This window comes from Theropithecus gelada, chromosome 4, assembly GCF_003255815.1.
Source record: "Theropithecus gelada isolate Dixy chromosome 4, Tgel_1.0, whole genome shotgun sequence".
In the NCBI taxonomy this organism is placed as follows: domain Eukaryota; kingdom Metazoa; phylum Chordata; class Mammalia; order Primates; family Cercopithecidae; genus Theropithecus; species Theropithecus gelada.
In genome coordinates, this window is record NC_037671.1 from 55,042,317 (window position 1) to 55,060,624 (window position 18,308).

The 18,308-nt window shown below is 42.2% G+C and overlaps 1 protein-coding gene across 3 annotated transcripts in view; it reads right to left on the reverse strand.

Annotated features, from left to right (window-relative positions):
* Positions 1–259: 259 nt before the first annotated feature.
* LOC112622507 (glutathione S-transferase A3) overlaps positions 260–18,308 on the reverse strand; it is a 33,478-nt gene continuing 15,429 nt past the window's right edge. Inside the window, exons 2-8 of one of the 3 annotated variants that reach the window (XM_025382302.1) lie at positions 10,137–10,297; positions 7,842–7,950; positions 5,808–5,859; positions 4,462–4,594; positions 2,365–2,506; positions 1,448–1,579; positions 274–549 (exon numbers count right to left, since the gene is read on the reverse strand). In XM_025382302.1, the coding sequence (XP_025238087.1) occupies positions 427–549; positions 1,448–1,579; positions 2,365–2,506; positions 4,462–4,594; positions 5,808–5,859; positions 7,842–7,928 (669 nt within the window). In that variant the 5' untranslated portion in view covers positions 7,929–7,950; positions 10,137–10,297 and the 3' untranslated portion in view covers positions 274–426. Of the gene's footprint in view, positions 550–1,447; positions 1,580–2,364; positions 2,507–4,461; positions 4,595–5,807; positions 5,860–7,841; positions 7,951–10,136; positions 10,298–18,308 lie in introns of those variants that run through there. The other 2 variants (XM_025382303.1, XM_025382304.1) reach the window with 2 other exon arrangements.

Genomic DNA, 18,308 nt, shown 5'->3' on the forward strand with positions numbered 1-18,308 from the left:
AGAAGAAAATGTCTTTATGCCATTCCCCAGAATGGTAACTCTTCTCCTGTACGTACCTGAAAATGTCAGGAGCGCATTTCTACATTGATATTTTAATAGATTGTATGAGAAATGTTACAGGATAATTCTTGGTAAAAGTCAAACAAACCATATAACTTACATTTCCCATTTTTACTAAATTTTTAATTTCAAGAAAGAGACAGGTTAGGAGGAGATTAGAAATCTGAATTCATGTCAGATCCTAATGAAAAGGCTTAAGTTTTAACTAAGTAGGCAAATAGGAGTTTTTATTATTTAATTAGCATATAATTGAAAAGGGTTCATTAGCTTTACAACAGGCACAGTAAACACTTAAGTAAAGCACTTCATTGTTGCAAACTTTAGAATATTGGTCTTGCATTGTTCTTGGCCTCCATGGCTGCTTTATTAAAATCTGAAAATCTTTCTGGCTTCTTCTAAAGCTTTTGCATCTGGGGGAGGTTTCCTTGGGCTGCCAGGCTGTAGAAACTTCTTCACCGCGGGCATGTTGCTGATTCTGGTTTTCAGGGCCTGTAATTCATAAAGCACAGCCTCAGAGTGAAGCCAAGGCCTGCCACCACCATTAATACCACCCAGGGAATCTGACCCCTCCTGCCAAACACCAAGCGAGTCCCCTCCATCAGCACCAGCATGGAGGCAGAAACAGACACCCAGTGAGAAATGAAGATAAGAGGAAGGACATGTAGCTCACTTTATTTTCCCCAAAGATGTCTTAAACTTTTAATCAGTTCAGTCATCCCTATCTTTCTCCTTACATATTAATCCTGTATATTAGTGACTCTTGTATAAGACAAGAAAAAATAATGTGCCCATGAGATATCAATACAGATCAGTCTCTAAGCAGAAATGAAAATATGGAGAAATGAGTTAGAAAGTAAAATGTTATAGAAAATATTAAAGTCAAACCATGGGACCACCTTTTCTCAGTGAGAGATACAGGGTTGGGGGCAGTGTGGTTGGTGAGCTGTGCACAGAGGAACATGATTATCTGATAGCTCCTGCTGGCCACCCTGGCCAGAGCCTAAGGAAGGAACCAGATGGAAAGGGCCCTGCTCAGACCAACTCAGTGTGGGAACACAAGGACAGTCCTGGGATAAAGGGCATCACAGAAAACTCAGGAATAGACCACAGAGGAATGGGGGAGGGAGGAAGATGCTGGGCCCTGGGTCCTTTCCATGATAAAAGGCAAAATACTTTTCATGGGGTAGCATGCACCACGAATTTCCTTTCCATAACAAGAGTCTTTCTTGCCTCAAAATTGGAATCTGGAAGCTCATTTTGGAGACCTGGGGGTAGTGAAGGCCTGAAAAAGGCTGGGGTCAGAACATGGCCAGTCCAAGGACCCAGATACTAGACCCCAAGATGGGACATGTGGAGCTGCCTCTCTGAGGGCTGTGAAATGGGTCACCTTCAGCAGAGGGAAGCTGGAGATAAGGCTGGAGTCAAGCTCTTCCACATAGTAGAGAAGTTCCACCATGCTAATGTCAGCCCGGCTCAGCTTGTTGCCAACAAGGTAATCTTGTCCGTGGCTCTGTAACACCTGGAGAATTTGAGGCATCAGATCAGGAACACATGCCCACCCAGGCTGGGACCCCTGCTTCTCCCTGAGTCTTTCCAGCCTGACATTCCCACCTGTGTGGCCTAACTGGATGGTGTGAAGGTCCAGGCCTTTATGTTCCCTGATTGAGTGAGGGAGCAAGAATGTGGCTCTAGCTCACTCCTGGGTTGGAGCCCAGGCTCCATTTTCTCTTCTCATTCCGCATCACTGTGGCATCCACACCACCCACCCTGCTTGCATTTTCCACGTGGGCCAGGGTTTTAGCATCTGCTGCTGCATGTTCTGTCTGCCCCAGGCCCTACAGTGTGTAGCCCTGACATTCAGGATGTGGCTCTACACTCTGCTCTCTCCCTCTCCAATCTGTCTTGGGCAATGACTCCACCTTCATGACAGCACTCTTCCTCCAGGAGTAGACTATTTCAGAGTCTTCATTTCTCCATATGTTCCATAGACTCAACAGCAACCTCTATGTGATTCAGAGCCTCCCACAGCCCACGTTCTACTTACAAACAAAATTTTGTTGAATAGAGAATTCTATACTGGAGTCTAGTAAATTGAAATTTTGCTGGAAAATTATAACTTGGAGATAAGTGGTATCTTTGCTCCTCTAAGTCAATTTTCATAAAATGCCTTGAGAGTCAGAGAGCTGCATTGGTGTTTAGGAAGTCTCACTGAAAGTGAAGGTCAGTGCCCCAGGAATGCCCAGCCACTATTTTTCTACTGGCCTCTAAACTCAGTGCCCCAAAATGCTGAACAGCTTCACTTACTTTTTCGAAGGCAGGGAAGTAGCGATTTTTTGTTTTCTCTTTGATCAAGGCAATCTTGGCATCTTTTTCCTCAGGTCGACATAAGGGCAGAAGAAGGATCATTTCATTCAAATCTGCCATACCTTCCGTATACATATCAATTCTGAAAGACAAAAACAGACAAAGCATCAAATGCCTCTTGCCTTAGATTTTGTAGGTTTATAAAAACCTAAGAGAATAGAGGGTCAGATGGTGGCAAAGTAATTCATCTCCAGTGGGTGCCTTTTATATTCTAGTCAGTATGCTCTGATTTTTGCATGTATATTGACATTTTCTTCCTTCTTTCTCTCTTTCTTTTTTTTTTTTTTTTGAGATGGAGTTTCCCTTGTTCTCCAAGCCGGAGTGAAGTTACACAATCTTGGCTCACTGCAACCTTCGCCTCCAGGGTTCAAGGGATTCTCCTGCCTCAGCCTCCTGAGTAGCTAAGATTACAGATGCCTGCCAATACACCCAGATATTTTTGTATTTTTAGTAGAGAGAGGGTTTTGCCATGTTGGCCAGGCTGGTCACGAACTCCTGACCTCACGTGATCCACCCGCCTTGGCCTCCCAAAGTGCTAGGATTACAGGCGTGAGCCACCATGCCCGGCTGCCATTTATTTCTTAAAACAACTTATCGAGGTAGATATATCTCTAAAATCTTTGCTATGAACATGACCAAATACAGGTACAAAGAGCATCGGTGACCTGTCTACAGTCACAGTCATGAGAGAAATTGGTGGAATCACTGCCAGTACCCACCAATGCTGTGCCAGGATAGATCATCTTTATTATGGTTTGTTCTGTGCATACAGTTAGTGTGAGTCAAATTGTCAAAGACCTGCCTCCTGAGGAATCCCAAGAGAGTCCCTGGCACAGCCATCTCTGTCATGTTCCTCATCCTGTCTCATCATTTTTCATCTCCCAGGCCCACTTCTATGCCCAATATTAGCAGTTTTTCCCGTAACTCCCATGAAACCTAATTCTACAGCCCTCTCCATGTGCTGTTGCCTGACTCTAGCCACATATGCATTACTTGAGACCCCACCTAAAAGATCCCCTTCCTTGGTGAAATTCTTTGCACAGTTACAACCAGGACATATTTTAGGAGAACTTTTTTCTTTTGTGTGTCTGATTTCTTTCATGTAATGTGTCTTTAAGGCTCAACTTTCTTGTAGCATGCATCAGTACTTCATTTCTTTTCATGACTAAATATTGTTCCATTGCATGGAAAGTGGGCTAAGGCACACTTTGTTCCTCCATTTATTGGTTGATAGACATTTGGGTTGTTTCTACTTTTTGAATACCATGAAAATTGCTGTTATTTGCACTGTATGTTTATGTACAAGATTTGGTGCGGAAGTATTTTGATTCTTTTGGTATATACCTAGTAGAGGAGTTGCTGGGTCATTGGTAACTTTACATTAAACTTTTTGAAGTTTCACATAGGATGTTATTTAGAATCAGGCAGCCCTATCACAACAGTGAGAAGACCCCATGGCTTTGCTGGTATTCTATAAATCTAGGTGCTTCAGCCTTGAATCAATGTGTCAGGGTAACCCCAGAGTTCTGGGCGCCCGCCTCTACTAGCCTTGCTCAAGTTTACCAGTCCATATAATTGGCTGGTAACTTGGGTTCCTGATCATCATTCTTGGAATTACTGGGACCTGATATTCAGCTTCTTTGCAATCTTCCCTCCCCAGGCCTTCATCTACAGACTCTCAAACATTCTATGCCTGTGCTAAGCTGTTGGCTGGAGTCCAGCCTCTGAAGGCCTGAGCACCTGGAATCATGATTCCCCATCCTCCTCAGTTCATAGGGTTTATGAGTGTTTGGAAACCTTTGTCAGGGTGCTGGATCCATGGACTGCATCCTCTTCTAGAATCACCCTCACCTGAACCCTCCCCATGTCCACTGTTCCCTCATCTCCATGGGACTCTGCAATACTGGACCTCAGTATGTACGCCCAAGGCCCAGCCTGCTGCTAGTCATGATGCCCTGCCACGGTCCCGCCCACTCAAGGAAGGACCTAAATCACTCTGTGTTCTCTGTGGATGGAAGAACAGAAAATATACCGTACAGGGCTCTCTCCTTTATGTCTTTCCCGTAGAGGTTGTATTTGCTGGCAATGTAGTTGAGAATGGCTCTGGTCTGCACCAGCTTCATCCCGTCAATCTCAACCATTGGTACTTGCTGGAACATCAAACTCCCATCTTTAGAAAGAAGGAAAAAAAAAAAGGAGCATGAAATTTCTATGAATCCCACTATTTCAGAAATAGAAGACGATAGTTGAAATGACTGAGGTTATAAAATGAAAAAGAAATTATTGCCTATTAACCTCCAAAATGAAATAGTATTTTGATTTTAGCTGCCTGTAGTTCTTTTTCCGATCTGATTCCTTTTACCTTTTAGCCTGTTATTTCATCTATGCTTTTATTCCCCATCCAGGTACATAGTAGGTCCCTTGTATTTTTCTTGCGTTGATTTATCTTCATGATATTTTAGGAAAAAGTTGAGACAGGTTACCATGGGAGTGCCAGGAAGATGTCATTTAAAATGAGAACTTCCCAGGGTAAGTCTCACGGTATCCATGGCCTTTAAAGTAGGTTCTGAGACACGATTTTATGTAGAGGTCCCTTTCTGTGTTCTTCCAAGCCTACAATATTACTACGATACGACCTTGTCACATGACCCATGAAAGAAAACAACTCAAGATAATGGCCACATCTATTTCTATTCTTTTCGTCTTATTAATATTCTTGTGTGTCCTTGGATGGGGAAGTCTGTGTGGGATCCTGAGCTGATGACCACAGCTCATTCACGGTGCCCCAAGCATGAAAACAAGGAAAGGGCATTCTCAGGGCACTGGGGGTGGTTCCTCTAGCAAATACTCTGAGAGGTCTGGCCTTTTAGCCTGGAGAGAGTTGCCAGATCTGTTCAGGGAGCCACATCCCTTCCACTTTAACCACTTTCTCCCTCTCCACCAACCCAACTACCACCCTACACACACATAGGCATCACTTCAACTATGGCCAGGCGCGGTGGCCCACACCTGTAATCCCAGCACTTTGGGAGGCTGGGGCAGGCAGATCACGAGGTCAGGAGATAGAGACCATCCTGGCTAACACAGTGGAACCCCGTCTCTACTAAAAAAATAAAAAATAAAAATAAAAAATAAAAAATAAAAAACTAGCCTGGCATGGTGTCGGGCGCCTGTAGTCCCAGTTACTCGGGAGGCTGAGGCAGGAGAATGGCATGAACCCAGGAGGCAGAGCTTGCAGTGAGCTGAGATCGCGCCACTGCACTCCAGCCTGGGCGACAGAGCCAGTCTCTGTCTCAAACAAACAAACAAAAAAATCTTCAACTGTACCTTCTCTACTAGATACCAGATACCCTCATCAGAGGCACTTAGAGACTTGATCTTACCATTTCTTAACTTTTCCAAATCTTCTGCAGATTCTATAAATTTCTCTTCAAACTGGAAGCAGAAACAGTAAATGGGTTCTTGTTAGTTCGTTCCATAGCATTATAGACTTGTGACCTTGAATAGCCCCCATCTGGTACATAATTTGGAGAACATAAGATGTCTGAGTTTGGCAGGGGATACAGAAGAAGTTCGTCATGGCTGCTTGGAAATTTAGATTAGATCCCTCAAGAAACAGGCATGAGTCAGACCATATAACTGCTCAATCTTCTTTTTCATTTATTTATTTATTTTGAGACCAAGTCTTACTTTGTCACCCAGGCTTGAGTACAGTGGTGTGATCACGGCTCATTGCAGCCTTGATCTACCAGGCCCAAGTGACCCTCCCACCTCAGCCACCTGAGTAGCTGGGACGATATTTATGCACCATCACATCCAGCTAATTTTTTATTTCTATTTTGTAGTGCTGAGGTCTCGCTATGGGGTCTAGACTCATCTTGAACTCCTGGGTTCAAGCAATCCTCCCCCATTGGCCTCCCAAAGTGCTGGGATTAAAGGTGTGACCCACTGCTCCTGGCCTGCTCCGTCTTTTAGTTCACTTTACCTCCCCACAGTCTCACAAATATCCATGATTAGGGAGGGAACATCACTGGAGAAAAGGCACTGAGCTGCAGAGCTGATGTCTGGGTGACAGTGAAACAGGGTATTCATTTGTACAGAGAAAACAACCTGGAATGGCAGTGTTTGGATTTCTTATGTGCTTGTTTCCTCATCGGATTGAAAAAGGGTGAGGCTAAAGTTTCAAGCCCTCGTGAAGCAATGGAGAAAGCGCCATCCCAAGGTTCAGGTCCACGTGGCGCTGTGAAGCTGAAGGGGTGCGCTAGAAGTTCCACCTCACCTGAAACCCTCCTTTTCTGCTGACACTCGAGGGACAAGATCTTCTGAGTTTTTTCATTACTTTCTCTGCAGGAAAACCCTCAGGCAGTTACTGAGGGACTCTGGTCTGGACTGCGAAGTGTTTTTCTCAGTGACACCTCTAGAGGGCAGCGCTTAACGGAGTCCCACAGACACCTCCCAGCATTTCCTGCTCAAACACTGGAAGGATGGCCTGGTAGCACTAGGGAATGCTTGGGTGTTCTAGAAGCCCCCACCCCTGATTTTAATCACCTGTTTACTTATCTGAGTCCTCGTAGACATGTATGTAGTCTGCCTCAGGGCAGGAATTGTGTCTGCCTTGTTCACTGTCAATCCTCAAGACAGAACCTGGCACTTAGTAGGTGCACAAAAAATAACTGCTGACTGAATATACTCAGTCTTTAACAGGCAGTTTGTTACAATCCACTCCCTCCCTGCCTTCATTGTGATTTATAGTTTATGTTTAATGACACTTAGTTTCTTATGTACTTACCATTTTATTGTATAAATTTCTCATATGTATATAAAATACACATAAAATACAACAGTCCTCTTTGTTTCAATCATCTAGCTGCAATAATCCCCACCCCAAGCCAGTCTTTCATTTGTATGCCCAGCTTCTCTCCTCCTCTAGTCATAATATGAAACAAATCTGAGGCATCATATTACCTCATCCTAAATACTTTAGTGTGTATCTCTGAAACATAACAGAAACATCATACCTAACATCACAAAATCACACTAAAAATGTAACAATAATTCTTTAATATTATCTAATATTCAATCAATATTCAGGTTCCCGATTGTTATGTGTCATAAGTTATATTTTATAGTTTGTTTAAACCCTAATGCAAATAAGGTCCACTCATTGTGATTAGTTGATGATTCTTTTCAAAATATATTTTCATTGTTCATGTCTTCTTTTTCATGTGCTCTTTGATGGACAGATTTTTAAAATTACATTTGGTAAAATTTGTCCATTTTTAAAAAAATAACTGGGGATGTTTTTATTGGAGGCCAAAATATTCACAGGTCATCTAGTATGGAAGTCTCTTGGCTTACTAAAATATTTTGATACAATCAATTAGGTCCAACTTAAGATGACCTAACTCAGAACATACCTCCACTCCAGCTGCAGCCAACAGCCACCGGATGGGCTCCATTCTGCCCCGTCCATTGAAGTAGTGAAGCTTGGGCTTCCCCGCCATGGTTAGCAGTCTCTTGGTTTCTCTAAAATGAATGAATGAATGCATGAATGGATGAATGAATGAGTCTAGAGAAACAAAATGCATGCTGGTATATATATGGTGGAACAACAGGAGTGTCTTCCTTCTTCTTAGCAGGATTGTTTTCACCTGTGAATTCTGTTTGCACTAGACAGGTCCAACACCAATGTGACTTCACAGGGTCCCTCTGAGATTCTGAGGCTTTCCTGTGTGAGACCTTTGTTTTCATTTATTTATTTATTTTTATGTTGGTAATTATTCCAGGCACTACTAACTTGCATTATGTTCCAACCTGTTTGGTGACTTCATGTGCCTTATAAAAACTGTATGTTCTATTGATATATCTAGCTCTCCCCTCAAGACTTCCCAAATTATAGAGATAGAAGGGATCTAGCTAGCCCTTCCTCCAGGTTTGTGCAATTTGCCAACTAGCTAGTTAGTGTTAAAGTCTGGATTAGAACCTAGGTCTTCTGACATTCAGACTAGTTTCTTCCTGTTATGACTTATTATTGAATATTTACAGCCTGCAGAAGTTACCATTTTTGTGTCCCCCACCCTTCAAACTGTGAGCTCCTGGGAAGCAGAGAAGTTGTCATCGTCTTTAGGCACAGTGTAGCGCATTGCTCAAAGTTCAGTCCGTGCTTCATAGGATATAACATGGCTAGATATCTCAAGAGCAATCCGTTTTTTTGTTTTGTTTTGTTTTGTTTTTTTCGCATTTGCCTCATAGGGGTCGCTGTTTTAGAATACAGTGTATAGAGTAATTAAAAAACAAACCAGGGCTGGGCATGGTGGCCCAAACGTATAATCCCAGCACTTCGGAAGGCTGAGGAAGGAAGATTGCTTGAGCTCAGGAGTTCAGGACTGGCCTGGGCAATTAAATAAAGTCTCTATTTAAAACAAAAAAATTAGCCAGGATTGGTGTTCCACACCTGTAGTCCCAGATACTCAGGAGGCTGAGGCAGGAAGATCACTGGAGCCCAAGATGTTAAGGCTGCAGTGAACCATGGTCACATCACTGCACTCCACTCTGGGTGACAGAACGAGACTGTCTCAAAATTAACAAACAAAAAGTGTGGGGGGAAAAAAAAAAGCAAGCTAGGATTATGGCAATAAAATAACCAATCCTGATTATGAAACCCACCAATCTGCTGTTTAAAAAGAATGATCAAAGCAACCAAACTCTCCCACATAGTAGAAACATCATGACTACACAAAAAATTACTTTAAAAAATTGAGTAAGTGCTTTGGCAGGGTAGCCCAGGGTAATATTTAATTTGGCAGATAGGAAGAACTTGCACATAGAAGGACTTTGCATATTCTGTTGGACAGGGAATATAACAGCTTAAGAGGGGGTTATTACTGTTCTTAGATCCACTTGCCTACTACACTAAAAGTCCTATATATTTAGATTCACTTGCAATTTTGAGACTTTAAACCCTGTTCGCCCTTTGGTCCCAGATACGTTGAACTAGAAGGAGGAGGATGTGGAGGAAGAAGAGGCGGCAGAGGAAAAAGAAGGGGAGGAAGAAGAAAGAGGGCAAAGAGAACAAAGAGAAGGAGGGAAGAAGGAGGAGAAGAAGAAGGAAAAATAGCATGCTACTTGGTGCTCAGTCACAAAGTCACTTGTATGAGCAATAAACTAATCTGTGTAAAATCAATGATGGAAGTGTAAATTTAGATTCTGATTGGCAAGCATTGATGATTGGTTTCCCATTTGGAAGTACCAGTTCTAGAGGAATACAACCATCCAGATGTATTTTCTTTTCACTGATCAAGTGGTGCTCCCACATGTGTGACCCTGCCAACTTTAAATCTAGTATAATTGTGTGTTGACTCCTGTATGAATCACATGAATACATGTTTTTAATAAACAACTTTACCATAAGCAAGCTGCAGCATGTGGCCTGTCACCGATGTGGTTGTATCTTCAGATTGCCCACAATGATACCACTCTCACTTTTCTCATATCATCACATTCTTTGCCCTTGTTTTCTAATCGTTGAATATTATTTTTCTTTACGGACATGTCCTTCAGGAGCTAACAAACAATGCTTAAGTTGTCTCCTAAGCACACACAAAAGCAGCAAGGACATAAAGTACTCACACAAACTAACACATTGAAAATTGTTTTTCCTTAGTGAAGTAGACATGAGAACATTTATGAAGAGTTTTAAGGTCAATACTAACCTGATTAAAGTCCAGCTGGTCTCCGCTCAGCTTCTCAAGGCCACCTCCTGATGTATATGTTAGCGGTTTTAATACTATGACAACTGCCTTCTGAAGAGGGTGGAGTCTAGTTGGGAGCGGCCACTCCCACACCACTTTAGTCTCCAGAGTTCCAAGCTCTGCTAGGAAGAAAATGACAGCAATTAATTTCAAGGCTATCCATAAAAGCACAACAAGATTTCAGATCTATTTGGCTGCCTCAGAAGGTCACTGGGGACCAGTATCCTGTAAACACTGCTTAAGGAGGATCTGGTTAAATAGGCTGCAGTTTTATGACAGATGAGAAAACATTGTGGAGAGAGGAGGAAAGTGTGATAAGAGGGTGATGACAGGAAATAGGATAGGGAGATTTGATAAAGAGCATAGAGAGATTGCCTTCCAAATTTGTTTAAAAAGACTAAATTACAAATAATGTCACAAAGTTTTATAGGCCCAAAGAATCTGGCTGAGTTGTCCTTGCCCTGGGCAGACAAAAGACCTCAGCTGCATTCCCTGAGGTCATTTGCAGATTTTTCTCTATGAAGTACAAGCTAGCCTTTCTCCCTAGCCCAAGGCTCTGCATGCTGTTTCTTCTGTTTGGCGCACTCTTTTCTCGCCTGCTGCCAGGCATCCTGTGCTTCCTCTATCACATCACTCTTTCTACACTCCCTGCGTGTCGTGTCTGCTTTCCCCCTGTTGACTGTGAGCTCCTTGAGGCAGGGCCTCAAGTCCTGGTTGTCAGCCAAGTCCCCATGGCTAACCACAGTGCCTGGCATATAGAAAGGGCTTAATACATGTATATGTAATTTCTATTTTTCTAAAGGAAATTGTCTGACATACATAAATCTAGAAAGAACACTACAAAGCCTTGATGTACCCATAACCTTGCTTCAACAATTATTGACAATATTTGAAGCAAATATCAGACTTAGTTTTTTCCTCCATAATCTAATGTGTATCTTTTAGACTTTTGTGGGGGGGGGAATTATTTATGTAACAGAAAAATTGCAAAACTAGTACAAGTTTCCCAAATACCCCTCACCCAGCATCCTCTAATGTTACCATCTTATGTAATCATTAGTACAATGATCGAAACCAGGAATTTAACATTGATGCACTATTGACTAAACTCCAGACCTTACTTGAATTTCACCAGTTTTCCAATCGGTATCTTTTTTCTAGCCCAGGATCCCATCCAGGACCCCAGCACTGCATTTCATTGTCACATCTCCTTATTTACCTCCAATCTACGGCAGTTCCTCAGTCTTTTCTTGTCTTTCATGATGGCGGCACTTTTGAAGAGTAATGGTCAATTATTTCATGGAACGTACCTCAATTTGGGTCTATCTGATGTTTTCTCATGACTCCATTGATGACACACAGTTTTTGCAAAATGTCACAGTAGTTCCAGTCTCAGCTTATCATTTCCACACATAATTTCATATCCAAGACATAGTATGTCTTATTCATTGTGATCTTAACCTTAATCCCTTGATTAAAGTAGTGTCTGCCAGGTTCATCAACTGTAATATTACTATTTATCCCTTTGGAATTCATAAATATCTTGTGGAGGATACTTTGTGACTATAAAAATATTCAGTTTCAAAATAAGCTTCTGCTCACTAACTTGAGCATCCATTATGGATCTTGCATGCAGCCAATATTACTATAATGTGTGTCTGATAGTGACTTTCTATTTCCCTCTTTCCACCTACATTTAATAATTGGAATTCTTCTGTAAAGAAAAGTTGTCTCTTCTCCTTTATTTATCCTTCCATTCATTCAATTATTTTCTTAGTACAGATTTATAGATATTTTATTCTAAAGGTTATAATCTAATACCATCAATATCTATTTTATTGCTCAAATAAAGCTTTAGCCTGTAGGAGCTCCTTCAGATTGGCTTCTGTGTCTTTTATGACAAATCTCCTCTCTTATTGTGAGTATTTCTAGATACTTTCTGTGCCAAAGATGTTCCAGGCTTATCTTGTATTGTCTGTGCCCCAGCCTTGAAGTCAGCCAAAGATCCTTGTTTCCTTTTACTGGGGAAGGTATTTCAAAACTAGGATCTCGGAACTATGTGTACTCATTGCTTCTGGGTTTTCAATGCTTCTAGGCTCTCCCCAGTGGGAAATATATGTATGTATATTAACCCACACATACATACACTTCTGTAGGTATTTATATATCTACCTGTATAAGTATTATTAAAAAATGAGTTCATACTGATACCTACTATTTCAATTCAATAGATTCATTTAGCCATTTCCTTTCCGTATTTCTAACTTCTCTGACAAGTGAGAAACCTGGCTATGATTATCTAAAATATACAATATTTGCATATTTGTTTAATCCTAGTACACATAAAATAGCTGCAGAATTGCCAATGCATACCTCTGTGAAAAACAAATCTACTAACAAGAATACAGTATTTTTCTTTCCGTATTTTTTTTTGTTTTTTTTTTTTGGTCTTGAGCCTTATAATATCCAGTCAAAATGCTGTTTTCTATGGTTATTTAGGTCAGTTCTTTCCCCCTCCCACCTCCTTCAGTTTGGTTATCTATTCATTTGAAATGCTGTTAGGTTGTTAGTGTTTGTATATTCCACTTTGGGGTTTCCTTACATCCTGGTTGGTTTCAATTAATTACTTAGTTTTCTGGTATGCAGAACTTCACCATGATTCTAAGAGCCAGAGTTAAATGAAAAAGTGTCTTTGGAGACACTGTCCCTCTCTGTCCCTAATTCCCCATTCCTAGTCCCTCTTTTTCCCACCCTTTTCTCACTCATCCCCCTGTAGATAACCAATCTCACTAATTTCTAACTTTCCCTTTTTGTTTTTCTTTTGCTCAAGTACATATTTTCTTATAACCCTTTCTTTCTTACATAAAGGGCAGCTATAATACTCTTTCACACCTTGTTTTGTGTGGTTGTTGCCTCCCCCTCCACACACACACGCACACACGCACTTAATGATAAATTCTGGAAATCACCTCCATCTAAGTTCATAGATGTCTTCGTTTATTTTTCTACAGTTGCAAAATACTCCACCATATGAATGTATCATAGTTTATGCAAGCACTCTTTATTTATTTATTCATTTTTTTGAGATGGAGTCTTGCTCTGTAGCCCAGGCTGGAGTCCAGTGGCATGATCTCCGCTGTCTGCAACCTCCACCTCCCAGGTTCAGGCAATTCTTCTGCCTCAGCATTCCAAGTAGCTGGGACTACAGGTGCACACCACCATGTCTGGCTAATTTTTGTATTTTTATTAGAGATAGGGTTTCGCCATATTGGCCAGGCTGGTCTCGAACTCCTGACCTCATGATCCGCCCACCTCAGCCTCCCAAAGTGCTGGGATTACAGGTGTGAGCCACTGTGCCTGTCCTGCAAGCACTCTTATATGTGTGGACATTTAGGTTGTTTCTAATGTTTTGGAATTACAAACAATGCTGCAATGAAGAACACTGTGCATATGCATTTTAGTATTGCTGGAGGTATACTTTAGTATGTTTCTTTAAAATGTAAGTGCTTTTTTTCTAGATATCATAATTTTATTCTACTATAACACTAAAAATTTATGTTGTTTAATTTTGTCAAATAACTGCATGCAAATTTCCTCAATTGTCTCATAAAAATTTCTTTGCCATTGGTTTATTTTTGTCAGGACCCATGCAAGGTCCATACAAGGCATTTGAGGGACACAAGTCAGTACGTTTTGTAGAAATGGGTGAGATGCAGAGTAGGGCAGAGGGTGTGGGGATTTGTGAGGTCTCAAAGCCCAGCCTTATATCCTCAGTTCCTCTAAATATGTGTGGAGCTGTGCAGCTGTTATTGTTCTTTGGTGGTGCAGGAATGGGGACCCAGCAGGCCATGCCACACATCATGAGGTCACAGGACAATTGTGCAGACACAGTGTCCCTCAGGTGTTAGTAGAGGCTCACCAGCACTCTGTGGAGGGCACAGAGGAGAGGCCAAAGCTCCCAGGAAGCAATGAGATAGGAGTTAGATGTGGCCAGTGGGACGGAGCTTGCCAGGCATGGCTAGCAAATGCACCCAGGCAGGGAGAAAGGAGGCCCTGCTGTTCTCAAGGGGCTTATTGAGCTGGAGATGAGAGTGAGGAGTGTGGTGAGGATACATCTTGCATGATATGGAGACTCACTGAAGAATTTGAAGAAAGACAATGATATTCAGATTTGTGTTTGAGCAAACCTACTCTGGTTGTAAGTGAAGAAGAGACTAGAGCAAAGTGAAGCTGCTGGCAGGGAGACCCACTGGGAGGACCCTGGGGTGGTGGAGATGAGAAACCATGAGGCTTTGACCCACAAAGTGGAAGGGGATAGGAGAAGGAAAGAGATATGTGAGGTAGTTAGGAGGTAGAGTTGCCACGGCTTGGGTCCCATTCTGTTGGGGGTTGGGGGTTGGCAAGGAGAGAGAGTGGACAGTGTGTCCCGGTCACTGGTTAGGACTCCTATAACACAGGCACATCACACTCATGGAGTGAGACAGATTGGTGTCAACTTCCACACCTGGAGCTAGCCCTGGGAAGAGCCACTCAGATCTGTTTTCCCCTGGGACAGCAATCCCTCCCATGTCTCTCTAAGGTAGAGAAAGGTCTGGGCAACTCTAGTTGGGCACATCAACTTCATTAGATGTGGCCGGAAGAGTTTAGTGAAATCAGCAACTGAACTGCAAAGCAGGTTTCTGGGAAGACACTCTGCCCAGACCTTTTTCCTGGGCATCAGACCCCCGATCCTGTACATCTGCCTTCTGGGCATGTTCACCTACCCACCTCTCAGGCAACTCCAACTGACCCTGTCCCAAACTGAAGTCAGGTTCCAAATCTTAGAGATTAAAGATCCACACTGTTGGTCCACCCAGTTGCCCAGGCTGGAAATCCACCGTCCACCCTAACTCCCCCGTCTCCCTGTGTGTCCTGCCATTTCCTTCTCAGTCTCTGTCCAGTCAGCAGGTTGCCCTCACTTCTGGCCCCATTGCTGCAGTGTCCTGCACACTGGACTCGGTGTTCTTGGGCCCTCTACATCATTTTCTGGCTCAAAACCTTCAGTGAGTTATTAATGCCCTCACGGTGAAATCCAAACTCAACAGAGTTTACAAAGCCTTGCATAACCCACCTTCTTTATTTGCCCAGCCTCATGTTGGCCACTCTTCCTCCCTAACCTAGCCATGCTCACCTTCAGACTTTCCTGCCCTCTTGCCCTCACTGCCTTTGCACAGGCTGTTGAGTGTTAGAACACACTCCTTGCATGTCTTCATTTCCACCTCCTCTCTTGGCTACCTCCTAAACTTCTAGGCCACAGAAAGGCCGCTGCCTGCTGGAAGCTTTCCCTGACATACCCACACATCCAGGCCTGGGTGAGGGTGTAGCTTCATGTCAGTGTAGTTCGCAAGCCAGTCTTGGAGCCAAACTGCCTGGGTTCAAAGCATGGCACAAGGCCAGGTGTGGAGGTTCAAGCCTGTAATCCTAGCACTTTGGGAGTTCGAGGCGGGTGGATCACTTGAGGTCTGGAGTTCGAGACCAGCCTGGCCAACGTGGTGAAATCCCATCTCTACTAAAAACAAAAAAATTAGCCAGGCATAGTGGCAGGCACCTGTAATCCCAGCTACTTGGGAAGCTGGGGCAGGAGAATCTCTTGAACCTGGGAGGTGGAGGTTGCAATGAGCCAAGATCATACCATTGCACTCCAGCTTGGGCAACAAGAGCAAAACTCCATCCCCCAAAAAATAAATAAACAAATCATGGCACTGGCACTTGATACTGTGTGGCTTGGGATGAATTACTTAGGATGAATCAGTTTCCCCATATATAAAATGGGGTGATAATAATACCTACTTCATAATGTTGTTGTTAAGGATTAAACATTAAGTGCTTAGCTCAGGGCCTGATAGTATAAAAGCACGATCTGTAAGTCTTAATCATTACATATCTGCATCAATCATAGTGCTTCCTAAATGCCAAACTTTAATCCCACTAGATTGTAGATTCTGTATAGAAAAATATAGATGCATACACATTTTCATAATTAACCATGGTTATCTTTGGCTGGTGGAATTAGAGGTGATGTGTGCGTGCATGAGCTCTTAAGTGCATGTGTGCATTTAGGTTTGGGTTTTTTTTGTGTGTGCAAGTGTTGTGCAGTAAGCTTGTACTATGTTTGACATTTAGAAAAAAGGTAGTATTTTAAATAGGCAAGTAATAAAAAGAATCAGAATACTCAGTTATTTCTACACTATGGTTATCAGTATGAAGACTTGTATGTGCCTGGGCAAATACTGAGAGGAACACAGAACGAGAAAAATAACGTGTGTTGGGGTTATGAGATTATGGGTAAATTAATTTTCCCTTCAAATGTACTGGAATTTTAGTATAGTATCATTTCTCATAGTAATTAATATAAATCAGAACAGAGATGAAGCAAAAGGGAACTTCCAGTAGAAAATGGAGGCAAGGAAGAAGAGATGAAAGGAAGAATGAGGCAGAAGGAAATATACTTGACCTAGACACAGATTTGTGCACTTAACATTGCCAGCCTTATGCAATATGGAAGAGCACCGAATTACATTGCCCTGCAAAGCACATTTAGTGTCTCCCAGAATATGCATTAGCATGGTGTGGACTGGCATAGGTTTAACTTTGCTTTACTTTAAATTCTATCAGCTTAGTGTCTCCTTATATCACATGAACGATACGTGAAGACCACGGAGCTTTGAGTTCTAGGCTCAAAACCCAGCTCAACTATTCATTAAATTATGTAAACAAGGTAAGTTGCTTAGTATCTCAGAGCCTAATTTTTATTAGTAAAATAGAGATGGTAACACCTACCTCACCAGATTAGTGTGAGGTTTAAACGAGGTACTATGAGTAAAATAGCAGCTAATTATTAAAAACAGTCACCATTATTACAATTATTATTAGCATGTGTGTAGAGCTTTGTATGGACAGACAGGAGATGTGTGTGTAAGCAAGGCCCGAACTGCGAGACTCTCAGCCTCTGAGGCCGGTTGGCGGCCAGAGTGTTGGTTAATTGGGCAAAGGCAGTGTTTAAAATTCTGCGAGAGGCAGGTTGTGGTGGCTCACGCCTATAATCCCAGTACTTTGGGAGGCTGAGGTGGGTGGATCACTTGAGATCAAGAGTTCGAGACCAGCCTGGCCAATATGGTGAAATCCCATCTCTACTAAAAATACAAAAACTAGCTAGGCGTGGTGGCAGGTGCCTGTAGTCCCAGCTGCTCAGGAGGCTAAGACAGGAGAATCACTTGAACCTGGGAGGTTGAGGTTGCAGTGAGCCAAGATCATGCCACTGCACTCCAGCCTGGGCAACAGAGCAAGACTCCATCTCAAAAGAAAAAAAAAAAAAAGAAAAGAAAAGAAGAAAATATATTAAGTTTAAAAATTAACTTAAAATTTCAAAAAAGTACTCCAGCCTGGGTGACAGAGATAGACTCTGTCTCAATAAATAATAAATAAATAAATAAACAAAATAAAATAAAATTCTGCTGGAGACTTTCCAGGTAGAATTTCACAAAAGGAGTGTCTGGGCCAAGACAAAGATTCAGTTATCAGAAGTGCAATCCAAAGCAAGTGCAAAGCTAAAGACAAAATAAAACACAAAAATTAAGATAATTTGGGCCAATAAACAAAAACACCCAGTTGTAGGGGTGGAGAGGGGGAGGGCGGGTCAGTGCAATCAACATAGAGACTTGTCTGCACCTACTGGGACTGGGACCTTGAAGGGACAGGCTGCATCCAGACAGCAGAGGCAATGGCTCAAAAAATAAATGGAATCCCAAGTTTTCATTAGAATGTGATCCTAGAAACTATGTTCTAAAGCAGGTTTTATAAATTAAAGTGTATTCCCCCATTAAAAACCATGTTATATTTATAGCTTTTATTTCTGACCAAGGACTTGTCATCAAATAATGCCTAGATATGTTCAATAAAATGTCATAAAAGAACAGATGAAGCAACTATGAATTTTCAAAAGAATCTATTGAGCTTCAATTTGTGTAAAATGCAAACCTGTCATCAATCCTGACTCCTCCCATAGATATGGTTAAACACAAGCACTATTTTGCTGGAAGAATCTAAGGAGTTGGTGGCCGGCTGAGAGTCATGTGTTTCCTCCATCTCTTCCTC